Source organism: Myxine glutinosa, unplaced genomic scaffold (genome assembly GCF_964187855.1).
Source record: "Myxine glutinosa unplaced genomic scaffold, kmMyxGlut1.1 SCAFFOLD_107, whole genome shotgun sequence".
Taxonomy (NCBI): Eukaryota; Metazoa; Chordata; class Myxini; order Myxiniformes; family Myxinidae; genus Myxine; species Myxine glutinosa.
Genome location: NW_027616358.1, coordinates 547,468 through 560,746, shown reverse-complemented (window position 1 = coordinate 560,746; position 13,279 = coordinate 547,468). Strand labels below are relative to the sequence as shown.

The 13,279-nt window shown below is 43.1% G+C and overlaps 1 protein-coding gene across 1 annotated transcript in view; it reads right to left on the bottom strand.

Annotated features, from left to right (window-relative positions):
* The window catches only part of LOC137413552 (gamma-aminobutyric acid receptor subunit pi-like), a 112,139-nt gene that overhangs the window by 10,122 nt on the left and 88,738 nt on the right, over positions 1-13,279 (bottom strand). Inside the window, exons 7-8 of the mRNA XM_078768666.1 lie at positions 12,488-12,640; positions 10,153-10,346 (exon numbers count right to left, since the gene is read on the bottom strand). Of these exons, the coding sequence (XP_078624792.1) occupies positions 10,153-10,346; positions 12,488-12,640 (347 nt within the window). The remainder of the gene's footprint in view (positions 1-10,152; positions 10,347-12,487; positions 12,641-13,279) is intronic.

Genomic DNA, 13,279 nt, shown 5'->3' with positions numbered 1-13,279 from the left:
CCCAGTGAGTGGCAGTGGGCTGACCAAGATAGAGGGCCACCATATTGGTAAGGCATTACATGTTTTTTTATTTTTATGAGCACCTCGTTAATCATCTTTAAAAAGGGTGTTATAACACACCCAAACACCCAGTTTTCATCATTGCAATCTGTTGGAGGTCCAGGTGTATGCAAGCAAAGTTTGAGACCGCTATGTTTCATGGTTTTGGAGTTATGGAAGAGGCCGACAGACGGACGGATGAACACTGCCTTTTTTATTATAAGATATATATATACTGAAACGCAAAAGAAACTTACCACCTTTGAAACCTTTAAATATCAACAATAACACTGCGTGTAGTAAATGTGTGAACTTATTTGTGGACAATAGTGTCCTCGCTGTCAGACAAAACGGTCACGGATGGTCACTTGAACCTTCAATGGTCACTTCATAGCACAGCTGTTGAACAGCCGTTTTGACTGTCAGTGATTAGCCAAGGGGTGCGGGATGATTTTAATGAGCTGCACGTGATGTCTTGATATTGGTTTTAAAAAGGCCAGTGCAAAATGGGCATTTTGACCGAAAAATTTGACCATTTTGACCAACTTCAAAAAGACCGAAAACACAAAAGAAACTTACCACCTTTGAAACCTTTAAATATCAACAATAACACTGCGTATAGTAAATGTGTGAACTTATTTGTGGACAATAGTGTCCTCACTGTCAGACAAAACGGTCACGGATAGTCACTTGAACCTTCAATGGTCACTTCATAGCACAGCTGTTGAACAGCCGTTTTGACTGTCAGTGATTAGCCAAGGGGTACGGGATGATTTTAATGAGCTGCACGTGATGTCTTGATATTGGCTTTAAAAAGGCCAGTGCAAAATGGGCATTTTGACCAAAAAATTTGACCATTTTGACCAACTTCAAAAAGACCGAAAACGCAAAAGAAATTTACCACTTGTTTGAAATGTAATAAAATTGTAACAGTTCAAAATAAAACAAACCAACAATTGCTAATTGAAACATTGGCACTTTATTGATGACATGTCAAGTTTTTGACCAAGATACACCATCTCATCAGTTTGTTCTACAGTACAGAACAGCACAGGGTGCAATGTCAGTCCCCTTTCAATAGCGTGTATGGCCACCATTGTTTTGGATACAGGCAGTGCATCGTCGGCGTATACTGCCTACCAGTCTTTGGATGGATTGCTGCTGGATTCTGTCCCACTCAGTCCTCAATGTCTGAAGCAGCTCTGCCCGTGTCCTGGCCCTGCCAACTACGCGTCTCCCAAGCTCATCCCACAGGTGCTCTATGGGATTCAGGTCAGGGGAGAGTGCAGGCCACTGCATGGTGTTGATGTTCTCACCTTGGAGAAATGCAGTGGTAAAACGAGCAGCATGGGAACGAGCGTTGTCATGCTGAAAGGTTCTCAGTTCTGGGTGGTCTAGCAGGAATGGCAGCAGATGAGGTCGCAGGATGTTATCCACATACCGCTCGGCGTTAAGATTCCCATCCACAACCACCAGTGGCGTCCTGTACCGGCCTGATATGGCTGCCCACACCATCACACTTGGGCCACCCCACCTGTTGGCTTGACGCACGCAACAATCGGCATATCGCTTGCCAGTTCTTCTCCAGACACACTCACGCCCATCAGGACTGTCCACACAGAACCTTGACTCATCGCTGAAAGCGACCTCGTTCCACTGCGCCAAGGTCAACCGCTGATGCTGCTGGCACCATCTCTGACGGTTGTGGCGATGGGCAACCGTCATCACGGGGCCTCTGTATGGTCTTCTGGCAGTCAGACCATAGTCATGCAGTCGTCTTCGTGCAGTATCATTGGAGATCCGTGGGTTTGCATGCCCCGGAGTTTCTGCCGCAGTGCGGGATGCTGGACGGAATCGATCCCGCAGGTGACTTCGGACCATCTGCCTGTCCTGCCTTGCAGTGGTGACTCTTGGCCTCCCTGATCGAGGTCTGTCATCTGCAGAGTTGTGGAGGGTGTCTCTGTCCACCAGGGCCGATATCGTCTGGTGTGAACAGCCAAGGCAACGTGCCACCTCACGGTAGCTCAGTCCACCTTGCAGCATGCCCAGGGCACGCTGCCGTTGATCCCTTGACAATCGTGGCATGTTGATTGAAATGCCCATTTTGCACTGGCCTTTTTAAAGCCAATATCAAGACATCACGTGCAGCTCATTAAAATCATCCCGTACCCCTTGGCTAATCACTGACAGTCAAAACGGCTGTTCAACAGCTGTGCTATGAAGTGACCATTGAAGGTTCAAGTGACCATCCGTGACCGTTTTGTCTGACAGTGAGGACACTATTGTCCACAAATAAGTTCACACATTTACTATACGCAGTGTTATTGTTGATATTTAAAGGTTTCAAAGGTGGTAAGTTTCTTTTGTGTTTTCGGTCTTTTTGAAGTTGGTCAAGAGGTCAAAGTGTTTCGGTCAAAAATGCGCCAGTTTGTCGACTGGCCTTTGGTTAAAGCCAATAGCGAATGGAGCATCGACGGTGATGGCTCAGTAAGAATGGCAGTCCGTGACCTCTTGGCTAGATCACTGACGAGGTCAGAAACGGTGCTGTTCGAGACAGCGTGTGCTATGAAGTGACCATTGAAGGTTCAAGTGACCAATCTGACAGTGAGGACACTATTGTCCACAAATAAGTTCACACATTTACTACACGCAGTGTTATTGTTGATATTTAAAGGTTTCAAAGGTGGTAAGTTTCTTTTGCGTTTCAGTATATATATATATATATATATATATATATATATATATATATATATATATATATATATATATATATATATATATATACACAGTGGAACCTTGACTTACGAGTGCCCCAACTTACGAGTTTTTCGAGATACGAGCCGTCGCTCGGGCGGTTTATTGCTTTGAGATGCGAGCCGAGATCCGAGTTACGAGCTTTCGCCACCCGGTCACATGGTTATCTTGCCGTGCAAGTACAGTATCTCTGTCGTATAGCGCTGCATTTTTGTTTTCGCATGTTGGTTATTTTGAGTTTACGCCGCCAGGTGGGTTCTGGTCACGTGGTTATCTTGCCGTGCAAGTACAGTATCTCTGCCGTCAACTTGTTCAGAGTGCCGGCGATAGCTCGCCTTCTCTTTGTGGAAAACACGGTACTGAGAAGAAGAAGAGGATGATGTGCTTGGATATAAAACACGCAATCGTCGAAAAACATGAGCGAGGTGTCGAGGAGGACGTATATAACGGCAGAGGAGAAGAGCATGCCAGGCCACAACTTGTGGATATAAAACACGCAATCGTCGTGTTTTATATAAAACTTGTGCTTGGATATAAAACACGCAATCGTCGAAAAACATGAGCGAGGTGCCGAGGAGGACGTATATAACGGCAGAGGAGAAGAGCATGCCAGGCCACAACTTGTTCAGAGTGCCGGCGATAGCTCGCCTTCTCTTTGTGGAAAACACGGTGAGATCCTTAACATCCAACAACTAATGGGACGCAAACGGGGCGCCCAGTTTAGCGGTACACACATTGATTAATCACCCTGCCTGTGATTCACCCATGACAGGTTATAGCTGGGTCGGGATTCAAACCCAGGCTGGACAGTTTAGACTTTAGAGTCAAGTGTGCGTACCTCCAGTCCAGGCCATCCTGCCAACTTGTATGCTGCATACAGGTGAAATATAAAGCGCGAGGTATTTTTATATATACTGTATATTTAAAAAAAAATTGGTGTGGTTTTTGGCGGGCTGGAACGGATTAATAGCATTTCAATGGGGAAATTTGATTTGAGAAACGAGCAATTTGAGTTACGAGCTCGGTCACAGAACGAATTAAACTCGTAAGTCAAGGTTCCACTGTATATATATATATATATATATATATATATATATATATATATATATATATATATATATATATATATACTACTGGTCAAACGTTTTAGAACACTTCAATCTTTCCAGTTTTTATTGAAATTTACGCAGTTTAATGTCTCAATGTACAGCGTAAAACAGCGGTAAATTTCAGAATTTATTTATTTATACGATTTTTACGATCTTTATTTTATTTTATTTGAATTATATTCTTGAACACTGTAGAACACAAATCACTTTCTTGTCACTTCCAGAACCCTTCCGTTTAGCAGTACTTGGACAGGTTAAATCAGGAGGTGTATGAGGGTGATGTATAAAACTGCTTCAATTGGCCTATCTTTCTGGAATCTTTTTAATGATCTTTAAAATTCTTATTTTATTTAAATTGAAATTGAAGTATATACTTGAACACTGCATACCCCACAATACAACAACAACAACATGCATTTTAAGGCCATTTTCCCTACGAGAGCGGGGGTTAGCCTTGCGGTCCCCATGACAATCTTCTCCATTTTGCCCTATTTTGTGCATCTCTCCTTGTTAACCCCCTTGCCCGCATTTCTTCTTCCACCATCTTTAGCCAAGTCTTTCTCGGTCTTCCCCGTCCTCTACTTCCTTCTACATTCATTTCCATCACTCTTCTCAACCAGTCACTTTCATCCTTCCTCAACACATGACCAAACCATCTCAACCTGTTCCTCTTCACAGCATCAATCACAGGCTCTATTCCCATCATCTTTCGCAATTCATCATTTGTCTTCCTCTCTCTCAACGATACTCCGCACATCCGTCGAACCATTCGCATTTCCACCCTCTCCAACCTTCGTTGCTGCTCTACGTTCATTACCCATGTCTCGCTCCCATAAATCATAACACTTCTCACACATGCAGCATACACATTTCCCTTCAGCTTCAACGACACTCCACTCATCATCAGCACGCCACTCAGTTCCCGAAACTTCTTCCATGCACATCTCACTCTAGCAACCGTTGCCGAGTCTGATCCACCTTCTCCATTCAGCATGTCTCCGAAGTAGCAAAATGTTTTCACACCTTCCAGCTTCACGCCGTCTCCAAGATCCAACTCAACATTTCCTCCATCTGCAGCTCCCTCTGTGCACACCTTACATTTGAATGTAGCTGCCACACTGGTTAATGACCCTCTCAGACCACTACATTTTTGATGAACCCACTCAGCGCACATTGTACATTGAATGGAGTTCACTCCGCCACCCTTTCTACACACAGCACAGGGCCACTTCCCAGTTCTTTCCATCTCACCACATGCTTTACCACTTGCCATCACCTTTGTCTTTCCGATATTCACCTTCAGACCTTTTGTCTCCATATATTCCTTCCACTTGTTCATCTTTTCCTTCAGTCCATCCATACTTTCCGCAATCAACACCAGATCATCTGCATACAACAACTCCCATGGCAAACCCTCCTTTACGTTCTGAGCCAGCACCTCCATCACAGCTACAAATAGTAGTGGACTTAGTACCGACCCCTGATGCACTCCCACCTTCACCTCAAACTCACCACTGTTCCCGTCCTTCGTCCTTACAGGTGTGCGCGCTCTTTTGTACATTGCCATCACTACTCTGATCAACCATTCCTCCACTCCTAACTTCCTCAATGCCCATGTCAATACTTTGCGTGGAACCCTATCGAATGCTTTCACCACATCAACAAACCCAAGAAACAACTTCTTCCTCTTCTCCATGTACTTCTCCTGCAACTGCCTCACAATGAAAAGCGCGTCTGTTGTTCCTCTTCCTGGCATAAATCCAAACTGCATTTCGTCGATCTTCAGTTTCTTCCTTATCCTCCTCTCCAACACCCTTTCCAATACCTTCATTCCATGCTCCAATAACTTTATCGCTCGGTACGGGCCACACTCCAGAGGGTCACCTTTCCCCTTGTATGGAGGGGCGAGGGTACTCAGTTCCCAATCCACTGGAATGCGGCCTTCTTTCACCACCAGATTACCGATCTCTGTCATTCTCTTCACACCCCAACTTCCTGCTGCCTTCAACATATCTCCCACAACTCCCGTCGGCCCTCCCGCTTTTCTACCCTTCATTGCTTTTATCGCTTCCTCAACTTCCTTCTCAGTTATCTTCTCTGCCGGTCCTAAAACTGGGTTACTCTCGATGTTGCCATCCCATTCATTCTCTGTATTCAACAGCATTTCCATATATATTTTCCGTCTTCCTTTAATTCCATCTGGGTCGACAACGATTTGTCCCACTTCATCCTTCAAGCAACTCACCCCCATCACATCACACATCTCTTTCGCTATCTGCTTTGCAATCCTGAATACTGCTTTCTGACCCTCTTCTGAATCCAAGCGTTCTCCGAACATTTTCCTACATGACTCCTGCGCCTTTGCTACCTCTTTCTTTGCAGCCTTCCTGGCTGCCTTATAACTTTCATGCTCTGCTGTTTCTGCTCCCGTAGCCTTCGCCTTCTGCCACTCCTTGAACTTCTTCCTCTTCTCGTCAATCCTCTTTCCACTTCATCATCCCACCACCATGTTTCCGAGTGGCTCGGTGGTCCTTTTGTCCATCCACATACCTCACCAACGGCTCCCAACAGACTAGCTTTCATTGAAATCCAAGCACTTTCAAGCTCAACCACATCATCCTCGACCCTACTCAGCCTCTCTTTTAATGCCTCCCTTACTGTCACCTCTTTCAACCTCCACACCTTCATTCTCGGTTGGTACTTCATCCGCCGAGCTCTCCTCGCACCTTTCACCCTTATGTCGCAGACAACCAAGTGGTGCTGTGAAACAGCCTCCTCCCCCGGGATCACCTTTGTGTCCCCGAGGTGCCCCCTATCTCGCCTACGCACCATCAGGTAGTCAACGGTTGTCGTCGACCCACCTGACGTGTATGTAACAAGCTTATTATCCTCTTTCTGGAACTGAGTATTACACATCAACAAATCAGCTCCATCAGCAAACTCCCAAATCCTTTCACCTTCTCCATTTCTCACACCATATCCGTAACCCCCATAAACTCCCTCAAAACCGTCCATACTCCTTCCCACATGTCCATTTATGGCCCCTCCTACCACAACAACTTCCTCATCTTTCACGTTTTCTATCAGCTTCTCTATCGCACACCAGAACTTGTCCTTCTCTTCATTGCTTCGACCAGCCTGCAGAGCATATCCCGAGATGACGTTCACCAAGACCTTTCCAATCATCATTTTCACCATCATCAACCTATCACTCACTCTAGTCATTCTCACCACACTGTCTACAAACTCCTCAGAAAATAGGACACCAACACCATTCACGCCCTCCGGGCACCCTTGCCACATAAACTTGTATTTCTGTCCCTGCCTACCCTTCAGCATTCTCACACCACTTCCCTTCCATCTCGTCTCTTGCACACAACATATGTCCACTCTTCTTCTGACCAATACTTCCACCACTTCTCCTGATCTCCCTGTAATTGTCCCTACATGCATACCCCACAATACACTAATGTATTCTCTGAACTCTCTCGTTAGGTCTGCCACCAAAGATGGATGGAGGTAATGTTTTCACCCATGTCTGTCTGTGTGTCTGTCTGTCTCTATTTCTGTTTGTCTGTGAGCAGGTTATCTCTAAAAGTTATGGACGGATGGATTCGGTGTGTGATAAAGCCGAATTTATTACATTTTGTTGTCGATCCGGATCCGGAACCAGCTACGAGAGGTTTTAAATGATTTTTCACCATTGAGTGATCGGGATAAAAATGATATATAGTACAATATCTCAAAATGTTATGGACAGATTCGGACAAAACTTGGTGGCTAGGTCGAGTGTGTGAAGAGAGGGACAAATTGATTCAATTTTGGTGAAGATCCGGATCTGGATACATGAAGTTTTTAACAGAAGTTTTCATGAGGTTTTCAAGTGATTCTTCAGGTCATTGAGAGATAGGGCCAAACACGATAATGAGCATGATATTTCAAAACATTGTGGACGAGTTATGACCAAACTTTGTGAATGATTTGGGTAGGTGACAAGAAGAAGCCAATTCCATTTTGGTTCAGGTCCAGATGCAGATCGGGCCTATGAGTGGATACAAAACAAACTGTTCAGCCTGGTGGAGATATGCGATATACCGAATGCTGTTCTTGTTATGATAGGGTTTATACTTGTTTGGCCCTTTTCCAGCAATAAGCCGCCAAATTATTAATACTTTTGGATGTGAATGTATTTCAACAAATTTTGATAAATAACCTCATTAACTTTGCTCAACCTTCAACACCGCTGCACAGATTCATCAGACCATATACCATTGACTGACGTGTAGTTTAATGTGATGACTTCAGCTTGATGACTTCAGCCAGTTTCGCTCAGGGTAACCTGCTGGGCTCTGGTCTTTGAGTTGGTGTGTCAAGTTACCTTTTGGGCTGTTTGTTACAGTGCCTGCTATAGTGCTATAGGCAGTGTAAATGCAGCAACAAGGTAGGTCTGCCCGTTCCCTCTTGCCCTGAAGTGGTGGTGTAAGCAAGCCTCATTCTTTGAAATGAGGGTATCGTCTTGGTCCTTCGACAATGAGCTGACTCAAAACCTTTCCTCAGTGAAGTTTGTCAATTTTATTGTTGTTGTTTAGCCCTGGACAGTTCTCTCAAACAAGCCCATGGAACTGAGACAGCCAATCGATCTCCCATGAGTGACCCAGATATCCGCCACACCCAGGTTGGTGTACCCCCCGCCTTCACAACATCAGGGCCACGACAGAGTTAGAGAGAGACAGAGAGAGAGAGAGAGAGAGAGAGAGAGAGAGAGAGAGAGAGAGAGAGAGAGAGAGAGATAAAGAGAGAGAGAGATAAAGAGAGAGGGAGATAAAGAGAGATAAAGAGAGAGAGAGAGAAAGAGAGAGAGATAAAGAGATAAAGAGAGAGAGAGAGAAAGAGAGAGAGATAAAGAGATAAAGAGAGAGAGAGAGAAAGAGAGAGAGATAAAGAGATAAAGAGAGAGAGATAAAGAGATAAAGAGAGAGAGATAAAGAGATAAAGAGAGAGAGATAAAGAGATAAAGAGAGAGAGAGAGAGATAAAGAGAGAGAGAGAGGAGAGAGAGGGACAAGAGGGAAATGGTCGGTCCATGGGGCCCGATTGGCACTCTGACCATAACCGTGCTCCCCTGATGAATTCGGGCGGCAGGGAAGAATGGGGAAGATTTGGTTGCCAACTTGTGTTTGGGGGTACAACCACCGCGAAGAGGTGTCCCCGATAGACGTCGTCAATTTCGCTTTCATCATCAGTGTGACTTTGCACAATTTAAGTAGAGAGGCCAACACTGCTCGGTCATATGTACGCATGGCTTGTTTTCAAGGAAGTATTGTGAACATGACTTATTGCATGCAACAAAATGCCTTTTGCCACACTCTACTTGTTGCGACTGTTTATTTTACATTCCAACAGGTATTTTTTTCAACCTTTTATTTGTTTTCCCCATAGCACTGCTTCTCAACTCAATTTTCATTCTTGAAATTCATATTACAAAGGTATGATGTCTCACCTCTGGGCATATAGCCCATGACTACCGTCATGGTGTAAATTATGCTATTTTGGAGTTAGTGCAAAATATAAAGTTGAGGTTGAGCCACCATTTGTCTCATATCTCTCCAGAAAAGTGGGTGTGCTGCGACCCTCTCCTTCCTCTTCACACACACACACTCACACACACACACCTATGCAGATGTCACTCCCTCCCCATCCCTCCTCCCCTCTCCCCATTAAATAAAACCACCTGTGTCACATAATGCTGTCAATTTGAACATCATCTACAAATTGCTTTTTGTTTGCAGTAAATTATAGGGATGTCTCCTAAACTTATTCAATGAACCTTGGATAAGAAAAGGAAGCGAATAAGTAACATATAAAATTGAGACTTCTTCATCGCCCTGTGAAGTACGTGCAGCTGGTTCGCCAAAGCAAACAACAGGCTCAAAATACAGTCAAATCATCAAAGCAATAATCAAAACAACAATCAAAGTCAAAGAAGTAAAGCAAATACAGTCTCTTGTGCACAATATGTGAGCGAGTGGAAAAAGATAATAAATCAAAAAAGGAACATGCTGAATAATAAACGTGTAGAACTCGAGCATTCGTTCTTTCATTTAGTTTTGGATGTCTGAAATAACCCCGATTGTCAGCTCTGGGCCACAGAATTTCATCACAAGGGCTACAATTCCTCGGGGTGTCAAAGCAAAGTGTGTAAACTTGTAGAGTTCGCTCGACCCGTAAACAAAGCAAGAGGAAGGGCTCACCTGTTGTATCTCATACAGCGTTGGCTGTTGCAGGGTGTAGAAGTGTGCGACGGCGTATTCAACAAGAGCGCCGAAGATGAAGCTGAAACAGATGCCCAGGTAGACGTCGATTGCCTTAATTGAGCAGTTGCCAGTGGGCAGCGATGTGCGCGATCCCATCATGAGTGTGGTCATTGTCAACACCGTTGTCATGCCTGCTGGGAGGGTGCGCAAGGGGAATGTGGGGCTTGAAACCCACTAACATCACACACTGGACCCTTTGGCAGGCTAAACATCGCCGCCTTCCGGGCATAGTGGAGGTGTGAAGTCGCAGTCATGTACACAACTTGCCAATATGATTTTTAACTGAAACAATGTATGCATCAAGAACACCATATATCTTTTAAACAACATTGAGAAGGTTAACGGATAATTGTAAGGTAATCGAGGACACCATTTGTTGTTGACAGTTCTTCCTCCTCAGTTCATTGGAGCTATGGGGGATGATCTGTCCACAACGCTCCCATCCGAGCCATATCTCGGTAAGTAAGCAATCGAGTTGGGTTGATGGAGCTTCCATGCTATATAGTGTAACTTGTGTTGAGGTGCCATTTTGAGGTATTGTGTACATGATTGCAGTTTCCCCATTGTATTAAATTTACTTTCCTTTTTGTTTATACTTCAACAGGACCCACAACTATAGTTGGGTTACGTGTTCCTTTTTGAGGCATTTATACATCCGGTGTTGCCCATTTTTTGTCTTTAGTGGTATTGGTCCTTTGGTGCCCATTGTTCACATGGTGCTGTAGGCTAACACGTTACTCATAGAGATTTACCCATGAATGGTAAGAGTGCAATACACGAAGAATTCCACAAAATGGGAAATGGCATGCAGTGATATTCAGTATCCTTTCTCCGCTGCACATCCTTTTGGCTACCTGAAAGAGATGAATTATTAGGGTACCGAAGAAACCCTCTTGTTTTTTGTCTATTAAAATAATTCTTCTTCTTTTCCTTCCTCCACATTTTTCAGGTTTACTCGTTTTTTAATTTGTTTTCTCCACAACCGCTTGAGCGATCGACACAAAACATTAAACTGAGGAATGCCTACCCAAGGATAATTTTTTTAATGATAACTATGATGTACTTTAAAATTGACTGTGCGTTTAATCCACTCTTATTTTATCAATTACTTTTCCTCAAAGTATTAACAAATTATATCAGTTCTTGTCATTCAATTCTGGAGTCGTCAAAATCGAATACATTTGTAATATACATTAAGGGAAATAATTTAATAATTCATTTTTCCATTAAATTTTTGATCAAAAAGTTACCGAGAAAGCATCTGAAAATGCAAAACCCATCTGCATCCTCTTTGTATTCAGGCTTCTTCTTCTCCATGCTAAACATGATGAAAACAGTTTTACAAAATACAAAAAAAGTGATGATTTTAGACGACCTGGACTTTTTGACCTCGAAAGCAATAGGCTTCAGTGAACCAATATGCAAACTCTGCTCAAATTTCAAGTCTATTGGATGAAAATTAACGATTTTATGCAACCTTGACCTTTGACCTTTTGATCTTAAAAAAAAATAATAATAATAAACGGCTTCTAGGTTTTGATTGGTGAACAACTCAGTGACCCAATATGCAAATTCTTTAAATTTCAGGTTAATTCGATGAAAATTGACAATTTTATGCAACATTAACCTTTGACCTTTTCATCTAAAAAACAAACAAATAAATAAACGGCTTCTAGGTTTTGATTGGTGAACAATTTAGTGACCCAATATGCAAATTCTTAAAAATTCAGGTTAATTGGATGAAAATTAATGATTTTATGTGATGCTGACTTTTAACCTTTTGACCAAATTATTAATTTGCCTTCTCCATATTCTCATAATAAAGCTTTGTTTAATATTTGATGACAAAATGTCAAATGGTAAAAAGGTTATGGCCCGGACAGACAGACAGAAATGATCGAAAGACCCTGTCTCTCGCTGTGCAGAGGACGGGATAATTATGCTGAATGTGATGTATAGCAGCCAAACGTGGGTCAGACATATGCCATATGGCTCTTCGCAACTTGTTTAATACCTGGGAAACATTAACTGAATATTTATTTGGATAATAGTGCATGTTGTATTTGTATTGTATTAAAAGGATGCAAAGTGAATCATAATGATCATGTTTCATAATTCTCAGTTTGTTGAAATTCGATTTTTGTTTCACTGTAAGATTACATGGGCAACAATGAAGAGGATCAATGCCATATGCAGTTTATTTGCCACCCAGAAAGTAAATAAAGTAAAGGAAAGATCATGGGAGCACGTGAGATGTCATACGCGCACACACCAATGCAGATACGAGCAGGTACGGAGGACTGGCTGATCCAGAATGAAATCCAGGAGAGAACGACCAGTAGCACAGAGGGGATGTAGGTCTCCAGGATGAAGTAGAGGAGGTTTCTTTTGAGCTCAAAGAACACCGCCAACTTAGGATAATGTCCTATGGGGGAAAACGAGGTCAAATAAGTGGAAAACAAGTTTGAAAAGCCTTCTCGTAGTGATTTGTCAATCAAACATTACAAGATCAATTCGGCGTTTAAACTACATGTATGGTGGGGCAACATATTATATATAATATTCTCCATAGGTGATTCTGTCTGTGAGTCTGTCTGAGGGTGTGGCTATACCCGGTCTGGGAGGGGCTTCAAAAACAAATATCCACCATGTTGTTTACTGAGCATAGCTTTGCGGCCTCTTTTATTCACACAGTTTTATTTCAAACTCTCATTCGATATCTCATTTCATTTTTCACAGTCGCTAACATGGTTTTAGACTCGGTTGCAAAAAAAACGGGCATAAAATTCGATAATAGTTTCCGTTTATAGAACGAAATGCATTTTCAAAGGCCTGTAACATAAAGACCATTCATTGAGTCTCCCTCACGGCTTTATCTCGATTCTAATTCACCATCACAGTCGCTGGGATGGTTCAAGTCTCAGTTTCAGCTAAAGTTGAGAAAATCAGCGAAATGTATTCCAACAGCCGTTTTGAATGTGTTGACTGTCATGTGGGCACGGGGAAGGAGAAGGGGAATGAGAGAAGGGAATGAGCGAGGGAAAGGAGAGAGGGGAAGGAGAGA